At 42.6% G+C, this 14,936-nt stretch overlaps 1 protein-coding gene across 4 annotated transcripts in view; it reads right to left on the bottom strand.

The window, feature by feature from the left end:
* Positions 1-14,936, bottom strand: part of SFSWAP (splicing factor SWAP homolog) — an 82,763-nt gene that overhangs the window by 67,225 nt on the left and 602 nt on the right. For 2 of the 4 annotated variants that reach the window (XM_008061357.2, XM_008061354.2), the window contains exons 2-4: positions 12,602-12,771; positions 11,878-12,009; positions 6,583-6,668 (exon numbers count right to left, since the gene is read on the bottom strand). In XM_008061357.2, coding sequence (XP_008059548.1) covers positions 6,583-6,668; positions 11,878-12,009; positions 12,602-12,771 — 388 coding nt within the window. Of the gene's footprint in view, positions 1-6,582; positions 6,669-11,877; positions 12,484-12,601; positions 12,772-14,936 lie in introns of those variants that run through there. The other 2 variants (XM_008061356.2, XM_021714093.1) reach the window with 2 other exon arrangements.

Genomic DNA, 14,936 nt, shown 5'->3' with positions numbered 1-14,936 from the left:
ATGTACATTCTGCATACACATGCATTTTCCAGAGGGTGGGACCTACTCCCGATGTTTCCCAAGGCTCTAAGAATCACTCCCCTCTCCTGTTCTTAGCTAGGATCAGTTCTTACAGCTCAGAGGCTCCCTCTTACAAAACATCCGAAGTGAGCCACAAGCCCACCCTAGGTCCTCCTCTGTTCTGAGCTCTCCTGAGCCCCGCACAGTCCCCAGCTCACACCACTCCCTGTGAAAGCAAGTGTCCCAGACCGAAGATGTCCTGGGTGTGGTCTGGCCAGCGTGGGGAGGGACACTCAGGTGAGTTTCCCACCAGCATCAAATCCTGCTGCCTCTGTTCCCCTCGTGCTATGGAGTCCCTGCTGCCACACTATGCCAGAGCGCAGCACTCCCTGCCACGGACGGGCCTGGTCAGGACAAAAGCCGAAGCGCATGTTTAAAACACCTTCAATGTCAACTGAGAGATTAACTCTAGGATTAACAAAGTGCACATAAAATTGGAAATTATTCTCATTAAAAATGGGCGGTTAAGAATTCAAGAGGCTTACTGTCACTTCAGGGCTTCATCCCTCATAAAATGTAAGTGGCTTAGCTCTCAAATTTAATTTCTGAACTAATAACATCCTTCACACTTAAAAAGGATAAATGTCTGCAATTAAAGTTATTTACTGATCCCTGAATAAATGAGTCCATGTTAAAGGTCCATTGTAGACTAAAATATGGATTACACATGCAGATTTTCAAGGGCTTTGGCTAAACAGAAGATTTGTTAAAACAGTATGCTCCACGAACACATCAATGATCAAAGATCCCTTCAAAATAATGATCCTTCATGGAAAATATGACTCCCTTCAGTATAGGTTCTCTCTACCGACCAAACCAAATTGTTGGTCTAAAATTTCCTGAAAGTAGGCCCGTTTATGGTATATTATTACTACAGTGCTTAAAAAGCAATGCATAGGTAATTTTACAAAGCAACAATGATCACACAAAAATAAAGCATCTTATGAACATATTTCAAGATCGGCTACCTAAGTATATATGAGATTTAAAAATATCTGGTTTGGCCAAGTGCGCTGGCAAGAGGACTAGCTGAGTCCAAGGATTTGAGACTAGCTTGGGCAACTTGGTGAGATCTGTCTCTACAATTAAAAAAAAAAAAAAAAAAGATTAGTCAGGCATGATGATACTTGCCTGTGGTTCCAGCTATTTGGAAGGCTGAGGTGGAAAGATTGCCTGATGGCCGGGCTCGGTGGCTCAGCCTGTAGTCCTGCGCTTTGGGAGGCCGAGGTGAGTGAATTGCCTGAGCCTGCGGGTTCGAGACCCGCCTGGGCAACTTGGCGAGACCTCATCTCTACAATAAATCAAAAAAATTAGCTGGGCGTGGTAGTGCGTACCTGTAGTTCCAGCTACTTGGAAGGCTGAGGCGGAAGGATCGCCGGAGCCCAGCAGGTCGAGGCCGCGGTGGCCGGGAGCGGCCACTGCACTCCAGTCTGAGCGACAGAGTGAGACTCCAACTCAAAAAAAAAGAAAGAAAAGAAAAGAAAAAAAAGAAAGACTGCCTGAGCCAGGCAGGTCCAAAGTGCAGTGGCCTTGAGCCACTGCACTCCAGACTCTTAACTTAAAAAAAAAAAATCTGATTTGGAAGTCATTCTTTGCTCTTTATTATGCAGATTTTAGATAAACCCTTTTCCATTTATGACTATCACAATCATTTCTGCTACAAAATTTGAGATTTTAAAGATATGGTCAACATATAAATATGCATATGCTACAAAGACTACCAGATAAAAGGAAAGATGCTTTCTTGACTTAAATCCATGGGGAAGTCTTTAATAGAGTCCACTGAGCCTAAGAAGGGCTGACACCTCCCTCCCCTTGGAAACCCTATGGGCCAGCTCCAACTTGCAGGGCAGGCACTGGAGAGTGGCACATGTGGGTGAGAAAGCCCACACAGTGAGAGGCTGCCTAAGGGCACTAGAAAACCTGACCTCAGATCCAGCAGGGAGACAGAAAGGGGGTAGCATGGATGGAAGATGGGAAATTATCCAGGAACCCCAGGAATAGTTGGGCCAGTCCTCTCTCTCCACCTCTAAGATTAGGGGAGAAAAAATTTAAATGCCTGCTTTGCCCAGAGTCCCAAATAAATCAGACTGAACCAAAAATTCAAATGTAAAAACAAAACCATAGAAGTACTAGCAGGAAATACAGGAACATATTTTCAAACTCTTGGGGTGGGAAAAGTCTTCCAAAACAAGCTTTGAAACCCTGAAGCTGTAAGAAATAGACTGGCATATATCACTCCATAAATTTACTTCAATCCTGCATGGAAGACAGAATCAGTTCTAAGACAAAGAAACCATCTGCAAGACAGACAGGACAGCAGGAGTTGGAGTCCAGCAGACACGAATCCTTAGAAATCCCAAAAAAGAGGTCAGTTACTCCACAGGAATCAGAAGTAAAGCAAGTGTCTTCCTCTCCACCTTCATTCTGTGGCAACATAGGACCTGCTTAGAGGAAAATTGTGCTCTAACCTGGACAGCACTCAGGAAAGCCTAACTTTAAAGGTTCAGTGCTGGAGCTGGCACCCTGGCTGGAAACCCAGGCCTAACTCTTAGCTCAGCACCTGGTACACAGTACGTGCTCAAGACTAAATGTTGCCATGATAGCAATGATCAACCCCCCTTTCCCTCTGTCCTTACGTGTTTAGGCAAACCCCTTTCCATGAGAAGTGTGTCCTGATGGGCCAAACAGCCGCAGCCCGCTCGCCTCCGACCACAGCTGCGGGAGCTCTTGCTCCAGGCACTGAGCAAAGTGTCAAGTGGGAGAGAACAGGCAGGCCCACAAGACACAGGGCACCTGGCAGGTGTCATCTGTGGCTCAGGGTCCATCTGTGCCATGGGCAGCATCCCAGGAGACCGAGGAGACCAGGTGGAGAGGAGGACAGCAAAGCGCCAGACTCTCCACCCACAAGGCTAGTTAAGTGCCTGACAGCCCCAACACAACAAAACTTAACTAGGGATGGGCCGGCATGTGAGGAACCGGCATGTGAGGAACCCAAGGCAGGATACACACCAGCATCCAGGACCCTGGCAAAGGAACAGGAAACTAAACACACCACGTCAGGACAAACAATGCTGGGCTGTGTGTGCATATGTAGGTCTTCACCATACAGGAGAAAGATATACACAGGGAGTTGCCAGAGAAAGCCAAAACAAAGCTGCAAGATCACACTGGGGCCCAAGTCCAGGCTCAACCAATCCAGACCAGGAGCTGCATGGGGCTCTCACAGAGGTGGGCGAGGAATGGCAGCGCCTGGCCTCCCCAGGAGGAGTGGGAACTGTAGCCTCTAACCGTGCCTCCCTCTTCATCCAAAACCTCAAGGATCCCAGGAGCTAACTCAACATAGGGTTTAAAAACCAACAACCTGCGCCGGGCTCGGTGGCTCAGCCTGTAATCCCGCGCCTTTGGGAGGCTGAGGTGAGTGGACTGCCTGAGCCCGCGGGTTCGAGACCCGCCTGGGCAACTTGGCGGGACCTCATCTCTACAATCAATCAAAAAATTAGCCGGGCGTGGTAGCGCATGCCTGTAATTCTGGGTTCTTGGAAGGCTGAGGCGGAAGGATCGCCGGAGCTCAGCAGGTCGAGGCTGCGGTGGCCGGGAGTGGCCACTGCACTCCAGTCTGGGTGACAGAGTGAGACTCCAACTCAAAATAAATAAATAAATAAATAAAAATAAATAAATAAATAAAATAAAATAAAATAAAAAATAAAAACCAACAACCCCTAAAGCAAGTGCTGCCTTTCCAATCACTCCATCCTCCCTGATCAGCAAGTCAAGCCATGCCCTGCCTGAGAAGGCAGCAACAGTCCATTTAAACACGAGGCCATCATTCTGGTATTTAGTCACCAAAACAGAACTTATAAAACAAGCCCTTTTCTCCACTAACTCAGACATAACAGAGTATAATTTATACAATGAAGCACTGCCAAAAACATCACAATAATTATGAAGAATCAAATACTGACACTGCCATAAAGGAAATGAAAGATGCAAATCAGAGTCCATCAAGCACTCACAGTTTCCAGAGTCAAAATAACTCTCTATTCAAAACACCTTTCTGCCACAGCATTAGAAGAAACTCTTGAACAGCAAGAGAGCGTTATTGTTACCATACACTAAAGCTCATTTTGTTCTCCAATGAGTGGCAAGTGTTTGAATCTGGCAGGCTACTAAACAGCCAGCAACACTCACTTTGGCAGAGGACTCACAGCCATTAAACATTTTAACAGGCATTAAACAAGCAAGCAACAAAATCCTATCCTACCTCTCTATTTATATTTGAATACAAATTTAAAATATCCTTCATACTAAAAACAAAAATCAAAACTCCATACAGTCAACCTTAAATAACATTTTTAGCATTAAAACAGGCAATAGAGCAACTGTGGTTTTTAAGGTTTAATTTTAAAGGGTCTCTCACGTAGAATAAAGAGCATATCTCAAAATAAGTAGAACACACAATGTAAAATTACACAGAAAATACATTAAAGCAAATCTTAGGATATCAAACATTCAGGTAACATTCTTTAATTAAAGTTTAATTATCAACATCAGAAATGGAGAAACAGGCTGAGCATGGTGGCTCACGCCTGTCATCCCACCACTTTGGGAGGTTGAGGTGGGAAGACTGCTTGAGCCCAGTAGTTCAAGACCATCCTGGGCAACATAGCAAGACCATAAGCCTACAAAAAAAAAAAAAAAAAAAAATTAGCCAGGCGCCTGTAGTCCCAGTTACTTGGAAGGTCAAGGTGGAAGGACTGCCTGAGTCCAGGAGGTCAAAGTTGCAGTGCGCTGTGATCACACCACTGCACTCTAGTTGGGGCAACAGAATTAGATGCTGACTCAAAAAAAAACAAACCAAAAAAACACATAAGTAGCAATTACACTAGACAATGTCTATAAAGTTCTTTTATCCATATTTATAAGAGAAAAGAGAGAGGAAGAGGGTATGCAAATGAATAAGAGAAGAAATTAAAAGGACTGGTTTGGTATTTTTCTTCATCATATAATTAAGAGTAATAAAAAAATGAAAGGCAAGAGCCGCTAGATTCACAGTGAACTGAGTCAGCATCGTAGCAAGTGATGGTGCAGTGACCCTAAGAGACACCCCTTCCATTAAGTAGTTCTGCTGGCACCTACTGCGTACCCAGTGATTTGGAGTGCACAATGCAAACACAAATAAAGGACACCTGCATCCAAGGCCTTTGGAAACCAGCCAGGAAAATGTCAAAGAAAAACTCGCCATTGAACAGGATTGCCTGATAATCTTTCTCATGTAACGTGCTTGCAACAAAAGTATCTATTTTTCATCTCTGAGTTAAGGTCTCACTCCATCATCCAGGCTGAAGTGTAATGGCATGATCACAGCTCATGGCAGTCGCAGCCTCCTGGGCTCAGGTGATCCGTATGCCTCAGCCTTCCAAGTAGCTGGGACGACAGGAGTGTGCCACCATGCCTGGCTGGTTTTGATTTTTGGTAGTGCGGAAGACTCACTATGTACCCAGGCTGGTCTTGAATTCCTGGGCTCGAGAGATCCTCCTGCCCTGGCCTCCTAAAGTGCTGGGATTATAAGCATGAATCATTGCACCTAGCCCAACAAAAATATTTTAAACATCCCTAATAAACATATCAAATCCCGTAAAGCACAGTGACTCCAGATGGCATAATAGTTAAGACCATGGGTTTCAGTTCCTGCCTGCCATTTATTAGCCAAATCCTTGACTTTCCCAAGTCTGTGTCTTCACTTGTACAGGGGTGGGGGGGGTAGGTGGGTAGTAATGGTAGTTATCTTACAGGGCTGTTAGCATTAATGAGATACTGCACAAAAACCAGCTTAGCACAGTGACTGCAACATTAAAACCCCCTCACCGAGATGAATGTTCGGAAAAGAAAGAAAAATCTGTTTTGGCTTTAACACCTGTTATAACTCAGCTTTAACATGCTGTAACTGAAATAGCAGGTCAGGTCAATGTTGAATAGACAGTCCCCAGCTGCAAAGTCCTCAGAGGACGAGGAAGTCCACCTCAGTTCCTTATTGTGGAAGGGCAGCCTGGAGATGTCACAGGGACCTAATCACAACACAGAAAACTGCGAAGAAAATGTAAGGTGAGGTGGCTACAATGGTCACACTTAAAAAGCCAGAACAAAGCAACTCTGATGAAAGCAACAGTGCCTTGAGCAAGACTGTTGTTATTTCTCTGTACAGATAAGAGCCCACTCACCTGACTTCGCACTTAGTTTTCCATGGAAGTAAAATATGGGATTCAACTGTATGATCTCTGAAAGAGACCCAACTGCTCAAGTCCCTGATGCTTCAGTCCAGTTCTTTTGCTATTATTCTTACCCTTTGCTTTCAGAAGAAAATAAGTGGAGCGTGATCTTTCTCTACTAACTCACAGACTATTTTAAAGCATTTGATGCCTCCACAGCAGCTGTGAATGTCACTGTGCTCTCACACTTGCAGTGCTCAATAATGACAAACAACAGTAATGATGACTGACACTCAAGCAGAAGTACACATACCAGTTCCACATCTGACGGGACATTCAATCCTAAGGGTGCAACAAAGGGTTCTTCATTTTCCTCTAAATTTTCAGTCTCATTTTTTTCTGTATAAAAAGAAAAAAGAAACTTCAGGACAATGGCACCTGACTCTTTACCTTTCTATCATCACTTCTAGAAACAACATTTAGCTTTCTCTTCTATTCCACCAGGTGTGATGAAACTCACTTTACAAGATTCCAAGTGGGGTACAGCACAGCAGGAGTGTGTTTACAGGGTTCAGACTGTACAATTGTCCCTTGGTAGGCACAGGTGATTGGTGCCAGGGCCCTGGTAGGTCTACACATCCTCAACCCCACAGTTGGTCCTGCTGTATCTGAGTATTAGAAAAGTTGGCACTCCACATATGTGGGTCTCGCACCTCTCGAATACTATATTTTCAATCCATGTTTGGCTGAAAAAAAACCCTCCTATAAGTGGACCCATGCAGTTCAAACCTGTGCTGCTTGAACTCCAGCCCAGCCCCATCAGCTCTAGAATTATGGCAAGCGCTTTTTGTTCGCAGTCTTGTTTCCTTACCTGCTCCCAGTGCCACATGAGGCTCAAGTGAAACAACCCATGTGATTGTCTCCACCATAACCCTGGGCACTCAGCAGGCACCTATCCATGTTCCCCTTTCCTTTCTCATCTCTCCTTCAGGTCCTCTGCATGTATTTCACTGGTGTTGCTAAGACTTCTCCTCAAAGAATTTTGTGGATTCCTGACAGCACTAGACATAATACAAGGTCATAAGTTCCCAGGTAACTGATTTCCACCTCTCACTTGTAATACTCCTGGGCTTAACTGTCAAGGCCTCTTCACTCAAACAAACTACCTCTTTGATGAATAATCAGATAAATTTCTCCATTTCTGTGTATTCATTAATGATTCACTTAACTAACGTGTCCACTATGTGCTAGACTAGGTACTACACACTTGACTTTCTGGATTCTAAAGCACCTCAATATATCTAGACAACTAAGAAAACTACCCATTTAAAAGATAAAGTGATTTCAACATCTACTTAGGTTTTTATTTAAAAAAAGATGACACTAAAGAAGCAAACACAAACTCTTCATAAGATAAACGTTTCTATCACATGCAGTGAAGCCTCCTGAAACGTTCAAGGCTTTGCAGAGATCTCCTATGAAGCCTCATTCTGAGAAGCCAAGGGAGAATTCTAGGCAGGGTTCAATGTTCAGAAAAATTTGGGTATTCTAGTCTGATGAGATACAAGGTCATTATAAATTCCCCTTAAGTTAGAGTTATTAAGATTGCCCAACACACTTCTGTTTGAGTCACTTGATCTCTCCTAAGAACCAGTGATGAATGAGAGAGCAGAGATTTACTACTGCTTAAAAATTCCCTGTAATTAGCAAACCTACTGTTTAGCTCCAGTAACCAAATGACACAGTAGAGCTGGCAGAATAGGAAACACTGGCTCGCAGAGATGTTCCACTGGCAAAACACCAAGTAACAACTTTGCTTTCTTAAAACCTCTTTGGGAATGAAGCTAGGGGTATGTGTTTAAAAACAACTCTTACTATATTTTCCTAAAATGAAAAAAGTGATTCAAATAGTCTTTCCTTAATGTTAAGTTGTTCACAAAAATAAAGGCATTCTAATGGAAACAGCTACTTGGAATAGATGGGTTAAACAGATTTGTTCTATTCTATATAAGCCTTTATTTATAGAAAAATAGCTTTAGTAGCACAAAATGAAAACCAACCACTGCAATACACTCAGATTTAAATAAATTCAAATAACAATATTTTCTTGTTTAAAATGGATAGAGTAATAGTAAATTATGAAAATCCAAAGGCTCAGGACTAGGCTGAAAACAGAATGCTGCAAAAAGGAGAGGAGAAAGGCCTACAGAGACAGAGCACCACCCACATGCTTTTGAAGAAGGAAGTAATTTTGAAAATCAAGATATATTTGTACATGTTGACAGCTCTGGAAAAAACATTTTGATTTTAAAAGAATGTGTCACTAAATTCATCTGTTTAGCGGTATTGGGTACCAAATTCAATTCTATTAAAGTGTGTGTATGTTGTTTTATTTATATTAATGCAAGTTAAACATAAAATGTCAAACTCTAAGTTTCACATGGGTCCAGTTTCCGGTAAAAAATTAAACAGCATATAAGGTAAAGATCTGAGAACATGATTACAAAAAGAAAAGAAATAACATTAAAAAATACTGAAAAGAACTTTATGTCAAAGGAAATGCAAACTAATACTTAGAGAATAACTAAATCACAATGAAAGTGTTTTAGAATTCAGTCATTATAATAGCTAACACCAGTAAGCCCAATAATTACACAAAGACAATGGTCCACCATCTAGAACAGGGCTGACAAGCTCTTTCGATAAAGTGCCAGACTGTAAGTATTTTCGGCTTTGTGAGCCATATGGGCTCTGTCTCATCTCCTTACCTCTGCTGTGAGTGCAGAAGCTGCAACAGACAACATGTAAACAAATGAGTGTGGCCGTGTTCCAACAAAACTAACTTTATAAACGCCTGCCAACTGGGACTGTGGTTATGGTTTGCTAATCTAGAATGTTCGAATTCACATAATGAACTTTTCAAAGATTGTCACCAGGATCTTGAAAAAGACATGTGGCCTCTACACAGCCCTCCCTCCACATTTGGAGGGGATTGGTCCCAGGAGGACGCCTGAAGGCACCCAAATTCTAGAATGCTCAAGTCTTTTCTACAGAATGGCTATTTGTGCATAACTTACACACATTCTTCCACATACTTGAAACTACCTTGAGATTACTTATAATATCTAATATAATGTAAAGGCTGTGGAAGTAGTTGTTATATGATATGTTTACATTTAAATGAATTAAATTAATTAATTAATCAAATTGTTATTTTCTTTAAAATATTTTAGATCTGTGGTTGGTTAAACCAGCAGATGCAGAACCCAGGAATACAAAGGGTCAATTGCATTTCAACTCTTCATGTGTGAACGGTGATTGTACGTATCCTGGCCGGGCTTGGTGGCTCAGCCTGTAATCCCAGCGCTTTGGGAGGCAGAGGTGAGTGGACTGCCTGAGCTCATTGGTTCGAGACCCGCCCGGGCAACTTGGTGAGACCTCATCTCTACAGTAAAAAAAAATTAGCTGGGCATGGTAGCGCACGCCTAATAGTTCCAGCTACTTGGAAGGCTGAGGCGGAAGAATCGCCGGAGCCCAGCAGGTTGAGGTTGCAGTGGCCGAGAGTGTGCCACTGGACTTCAGTCTGGGTGACGGAGTGAGACTCCAACTCAAAAAAAAAAAGAAAAAGATAGTATGTATCCTTTCTTCCGATACAAAACACCACCAGTCTAGAGCAGAAATAATGCATGTGGTTCAGAGATGAGACAACAAAGCCTGAACTATCCAGAATGCTAAAAAGGGTAACTGTTCTGGATAAATAAATGGGTGTTTACTTCTCAAAGCTGCAAGAGCATCTCCAGTGTGACATAACTTCTGAGGGATGGCTAAGTTCCAAAGTCAATGCAAAAGGTGCTTAATGCCTTAAATAGCCTTGAACTCAATATAGTTAAAATTACACTCGAAAGTCTCTTAAAAACTCATAAAATAAAGCAGAGCAGTAGTAATCCTGTAGCCATAACACAATCAGTAGGACTAAAGGAAGGGCAAGACGGAAAGCCCACGTGTGTGTGCTTTGGCCCCTACATCCTATTATTTCATTAGGACCACAGCCCTTGGAGAACAGGGAAGTCAGAACCCTAGCATAGATGCAGGACAGAATATTATTTTAATATTAAACTGCTAGATTTGCTTCATACTTCTTAAAAGGTGTGTTACTCAAGGGGAAACCCATTAAGTCCCAAATAACGACTAAATTAGCTCTAAAATTAAATCAGCCAGGCTCGGTGGCTCAGCCTGTAATTGCACCTTTGGGAGGCTGAGGTGAGTGGACTGCCTGAGCCCGTGGGTTCGAGACCTGCCTGGGCAGGCGAGACCTCATCTCTACAATAAATAAAAAAATTAGCCGGGCATGGTAGCGCACGCCTGTAGTTCCAGCTACTTGGAAGGTTTGAGTTGGACAGATCACCCGAGTCTAGCAGGTCGAGACTGCGGTGGCCGTGAGTGTGCCACTGCACTCTAGCCTGGGCAATAGAGACTCCAACTCAAAAAAAAAAAAAAAAATCACTACAGGATATAATTCCACTTTATTATTCTAAACATTTGAATGGATTTCTAAAGTTATATTTAAACAGAATGTCCTGAATATAAGTGATCCATCTTCACTGTTTCAGATCCTACTATCATTATTGATAATTACTGATTGATCATTACACAGTGAAGTGGTTAATGGTATTCTCTAGGCTTACCGAAGTGACTAAGCATATTTGTTCCTGTACTACATGAGCCCAGAGTTTTCAGTAGCACTATAGTTTCAAAGTTTCCTGACTTAATCCAGAATAGTGTGAATTAAAAATTTTTTAAGTACTGTGAGAAGTATATTCCCTATGTCCTACCAAGACTACCAGAAAGTCCTGTGCTGTTTTCTATTAAGTAATCACTCACTCCATAGGTGGCCTTCCACTGGACATTTGTCACTATCTCAGTTGTGGAGGGGACACATAGAAGCAGGTTAGAGAGGAGGTAAGGTGACATTAACTTAACCTAGTTAATGCCTATTGTTTCCTGCTTTTTTGAGTTGGAGTCTCACTCTGTTGTCCAGGCTGGAATGCAGTGGCACGCTCACAGTCACCTCAGCCACGACCTACTGCCTCAGCCCTCCAAGCTGGAACTACAGGCATGCGCTACCACGCCTGGCTAATTTTTTGATTTACTGTAGAGATGAGGTCTCACCAAGTTGCCCAAGCTGGTCTCAAACCCATGGGTTCAGGCAATCCTCTCACCTCGGTCTCCCAAAGTGCTGGGATTATAGGCATGAGTCACTGTGCCCAGCAATGCCTATTCTTTCAATGCCCCAACGATGACTCACTGAGGATATTAATGAATATGTTACCCCAATCTAGAAACAGAGAATCCACAGTGAATAATTTTCTGTGACCTGAATCAAAGAGAAACAAATGAAAAGACAACTTGACCCAATGCAGATAATGAAATTCTGAATTTACCTTCCATCTCCACTAAAAATTCACTTTCTAGCTTTTAACTTTGTTTTCCTAAAAGAAGGAATACACTCATGTTTCTTCTAAGTGTTATAGTGATGCTACAATTAGAGCCCACACGTGGAACATGCACGTATGTGGACACACCCCCACATCCTCCGCAGGCCCCTCACCTCTCTGTCTGGACGGCTCCTCCTCCTCCGTCGGCTCTGACGGGTCATAATAGTCACTGCCATAAGTGAAGCCTACGGCATTGTAGCTCCCATCCTCTGCCAGCGCTTCACTCAATCGCTTGTATTCTTCCTCTTGAATAAAAATAAGAACTTTATTAACAAAAATGGACATTTACTGAGAAAACTGTTTATATCTCTAAAGTTGTAGCTATCAGTAAAGCATACAACATACTTTTTTCAACCTCCTCTCAAGGCAAAAATGTTTTTTAAAATTCACACTTTATATCTATTGATATGTACTTCTGCCAGTACACATTTACCCATAGACAGCTGAATACACGTCTTTGTGGAAAATTTCTTCCTGCTGAGAAAACTTTGGGATTAAGAACTGTATTAAAGATCGTTACAGCAAAGACAACAACATCAATTTTATTTATACGATACTGTTAAAGAAGAACAGTTAAAGAGTTTTTTTTTTTTTTTTTTTTTTTTTTTCAAATCCCAGTCTGCCCTCAAAAGCTGGAAAAATTCTTTGGGGCTCTATATATAAACTATCCTGAGGTCCTCTCAAAACGCAAAGACTCCTGTTTTCCAATCCACTGGGTACTGTCAAGATAATATCAAAAAGAGTGAGTATAAAAAAAATGAATGGGAGGTAATTTTTTAAAATACTTAAAATTTTTTAAAAAGTTTGTTGCTTAAGTAAGTTTTTCTTGAGCAGTACCTTGCCTTGCCTCCTCCTCAAGCAAGTCCGTATGCAAGGCTAAATACCTCTCTTCATCACACAGGGCATCTATTCGTGCCTCCTCTTCAGATAGCTGGTAATCTCTGTTCCATGTGGAATACTCAGCATCGTACTCAGAAAGGTCATGCAGGTGACCACGTCCATCATATCTGTAATATGAACAAGCTGGTCAACAAAAGGAAATTAACGTCTAGACTGGTGTGTGTGTGATATTTTATATACTTACCGATTAAAATAAAGAAATAAATATTAAAACAAATATTAAAAACTCTTCCCGGAGTTATAATTAATTTGGCTAGTCATAGCTCACCTACTTTTAAACTCAAATTATCTTAACAAAGTCTTTTCTACAAAGTCTTTCTAAAGTATGGTAAAACTTATAATTAAAGGCAAACAATCCTTTATTAACATAAGTGGTATCCACTTCACTGGCAGTTCTTACCATTACGGTTTGGTCAACCATTCAATGCCACTTGCAAAAAAAATATATGTTTTTTCTGAAATGTTAAATATCATAGCTTACATTCACACAAACCAAATACATAAATACCTATCCGTAAGAACCAAACGGTCGAAATTTCCTCGCTTCTTTCTGCTAGTCCCGAACTCTCAGGAGAGATCTTCACCAAAGAAACTTGCGTCCATTGGAGGTAAAATCTTGGCTAGGCTCGCCCCCTAGCCACTTGGCTGAGGAAATAAGTGCTGGGTTATGTGATAGAGAGACACACATACATAGGAACAGTGACATATACATGCAGTTTAAGGAGGTTCACTGGAAACAGAGCAAAACTATTAGAAGATACAGTATCAATATTTTCTTAACTTTATACCCCCAGGAAATAACATACATGAAGACACATCCATGTTTCTCTTACATGGACCAATAGGTACTTTAGCCAAATTAAGAACGAGAGCACTTTCTGCTATGCTTTTAACACACAAGATTCAATGAGAATGCTGTCAATGTGTAACAGTTAGATAATAAATGAGTAAGTTAGTAAATTTTACTGAAAACACTCAGATTTAGGATTTCAAAAACAAATGTAGAGAGACAAACAAAAGTGTGTCTAATTTTTTAACGCTGACTTTTGTAATGGGAGCCAAAAATATTAATGTTTAAAAAAAGACATTTACAGGAAAAAAGCCAAAAATTCCAGGGCAAACAAATGATGGAATTTTATTAAATTTCAAAATTAATTTTATTTTGATGTAAACCTCCTTAACTTACAAATGTAGATTCTCATTTTAAAGTGTTACACATGTACATGTGCAGCGTTTGCTCCCCACCAGTTTTGGAAGACCTAATTCAAGTGCTGCACAGAATGATACGGAAAACCGTATGAAGAGCTCAGACTTCGTCGCCTACCAAACTTTAATAATAAATGTCACAAGTCACACTTTGGAAAAGCAAGCCTGATCACTCAGGCGACACAGTCATTATGAACCAAGGTTTAAAGGCGCAGCACGTGCAGCCATCAGATCCGGACCTGATCTGATTTGACAACCCTCCCTTCTTGAGTTCTTGTTTTCTAGCTCTAACTCCACACGGAAACGCCAGGGACGGAAAAGGCCTATTTGGTCATGAACGTGTCCATTCTGGCCAGCTCAGAGTCATCCCTACAGTCATGTTGCAGGGCTGTGCAGAATCCAGTGTTAATGGTCTCAAACGATGGGCTTCCTCCACTTGGACAGACTATTCCAGTTTAATGGTTGGTCACTGTAAGCTTTTCAGTCCGGGCCCCAGAAGTACTGTTGCCAAACTGGTAATAAACCCCAAAACCCAGGGAAGAGGGGAAGGACATGGGGCTTGAAAAAATGGGAGGAAAGGGGGGAGCAAACCACCTACATCATGTCATGCCATCCTTTTCAAATCAAACACCTTCCGAAATCCCTAATCCCTGCCCCCATGACCCAAGTCGTGGAACGCCCGCCAGAGCGGCCCCTAAAACGGCAAGTTTGATTTGAAAAGCAACAACACGTCGGCATCCCAGCTCCACCCTTCAGCGCCAGGAGACAGTGAAACCAGCCCTAGGAACACCCCCTCAGAGAGCAAGGCCAGGGTCCAGGAAGCCAGCTGGCCTCCAACCGGTGGGCAACTTCGCCCGCCCCCTGGCCTGTCAGCTCGTCGGGCTGGGGAAGCGTCAGGCCGGCAGAGCAGGGGCGCTCCGCTGGAGGCTTAACGGGTTCAGGCTAACTCACGGGGTCCGAAAGAGGCTCCCAGCCCGGGCCTCGGCGTGCAGCGGCTCGGAAGTGCAAACGCGCGTCCGCCGGGCCGCCCTGCCGGCAGACCCAGCGGCGGGAGCGCGCCGGGCAG

This window comes from Carlito syrichta, unplaced genomic scaffold (genome assembly GCF_000164805.1).
Source record: "Carlito syrichta isolate Samal-C Ts95f unplaced genomic scaffold, Tarsius_syrichta-2.0.1 Scaffold305214, whole genome shotgun sequence".
NCBI classification, from domain to species: Eukaryota; Metazoa; Chordata; class Mammalia; order Primates; family Tarsiidae; genus Carlito; species Carlito syrichta.
Note: the sequence above shows the minus strand (reverse complement) of the source record. Positions and strands in the feature narration are given on the sequence as shown.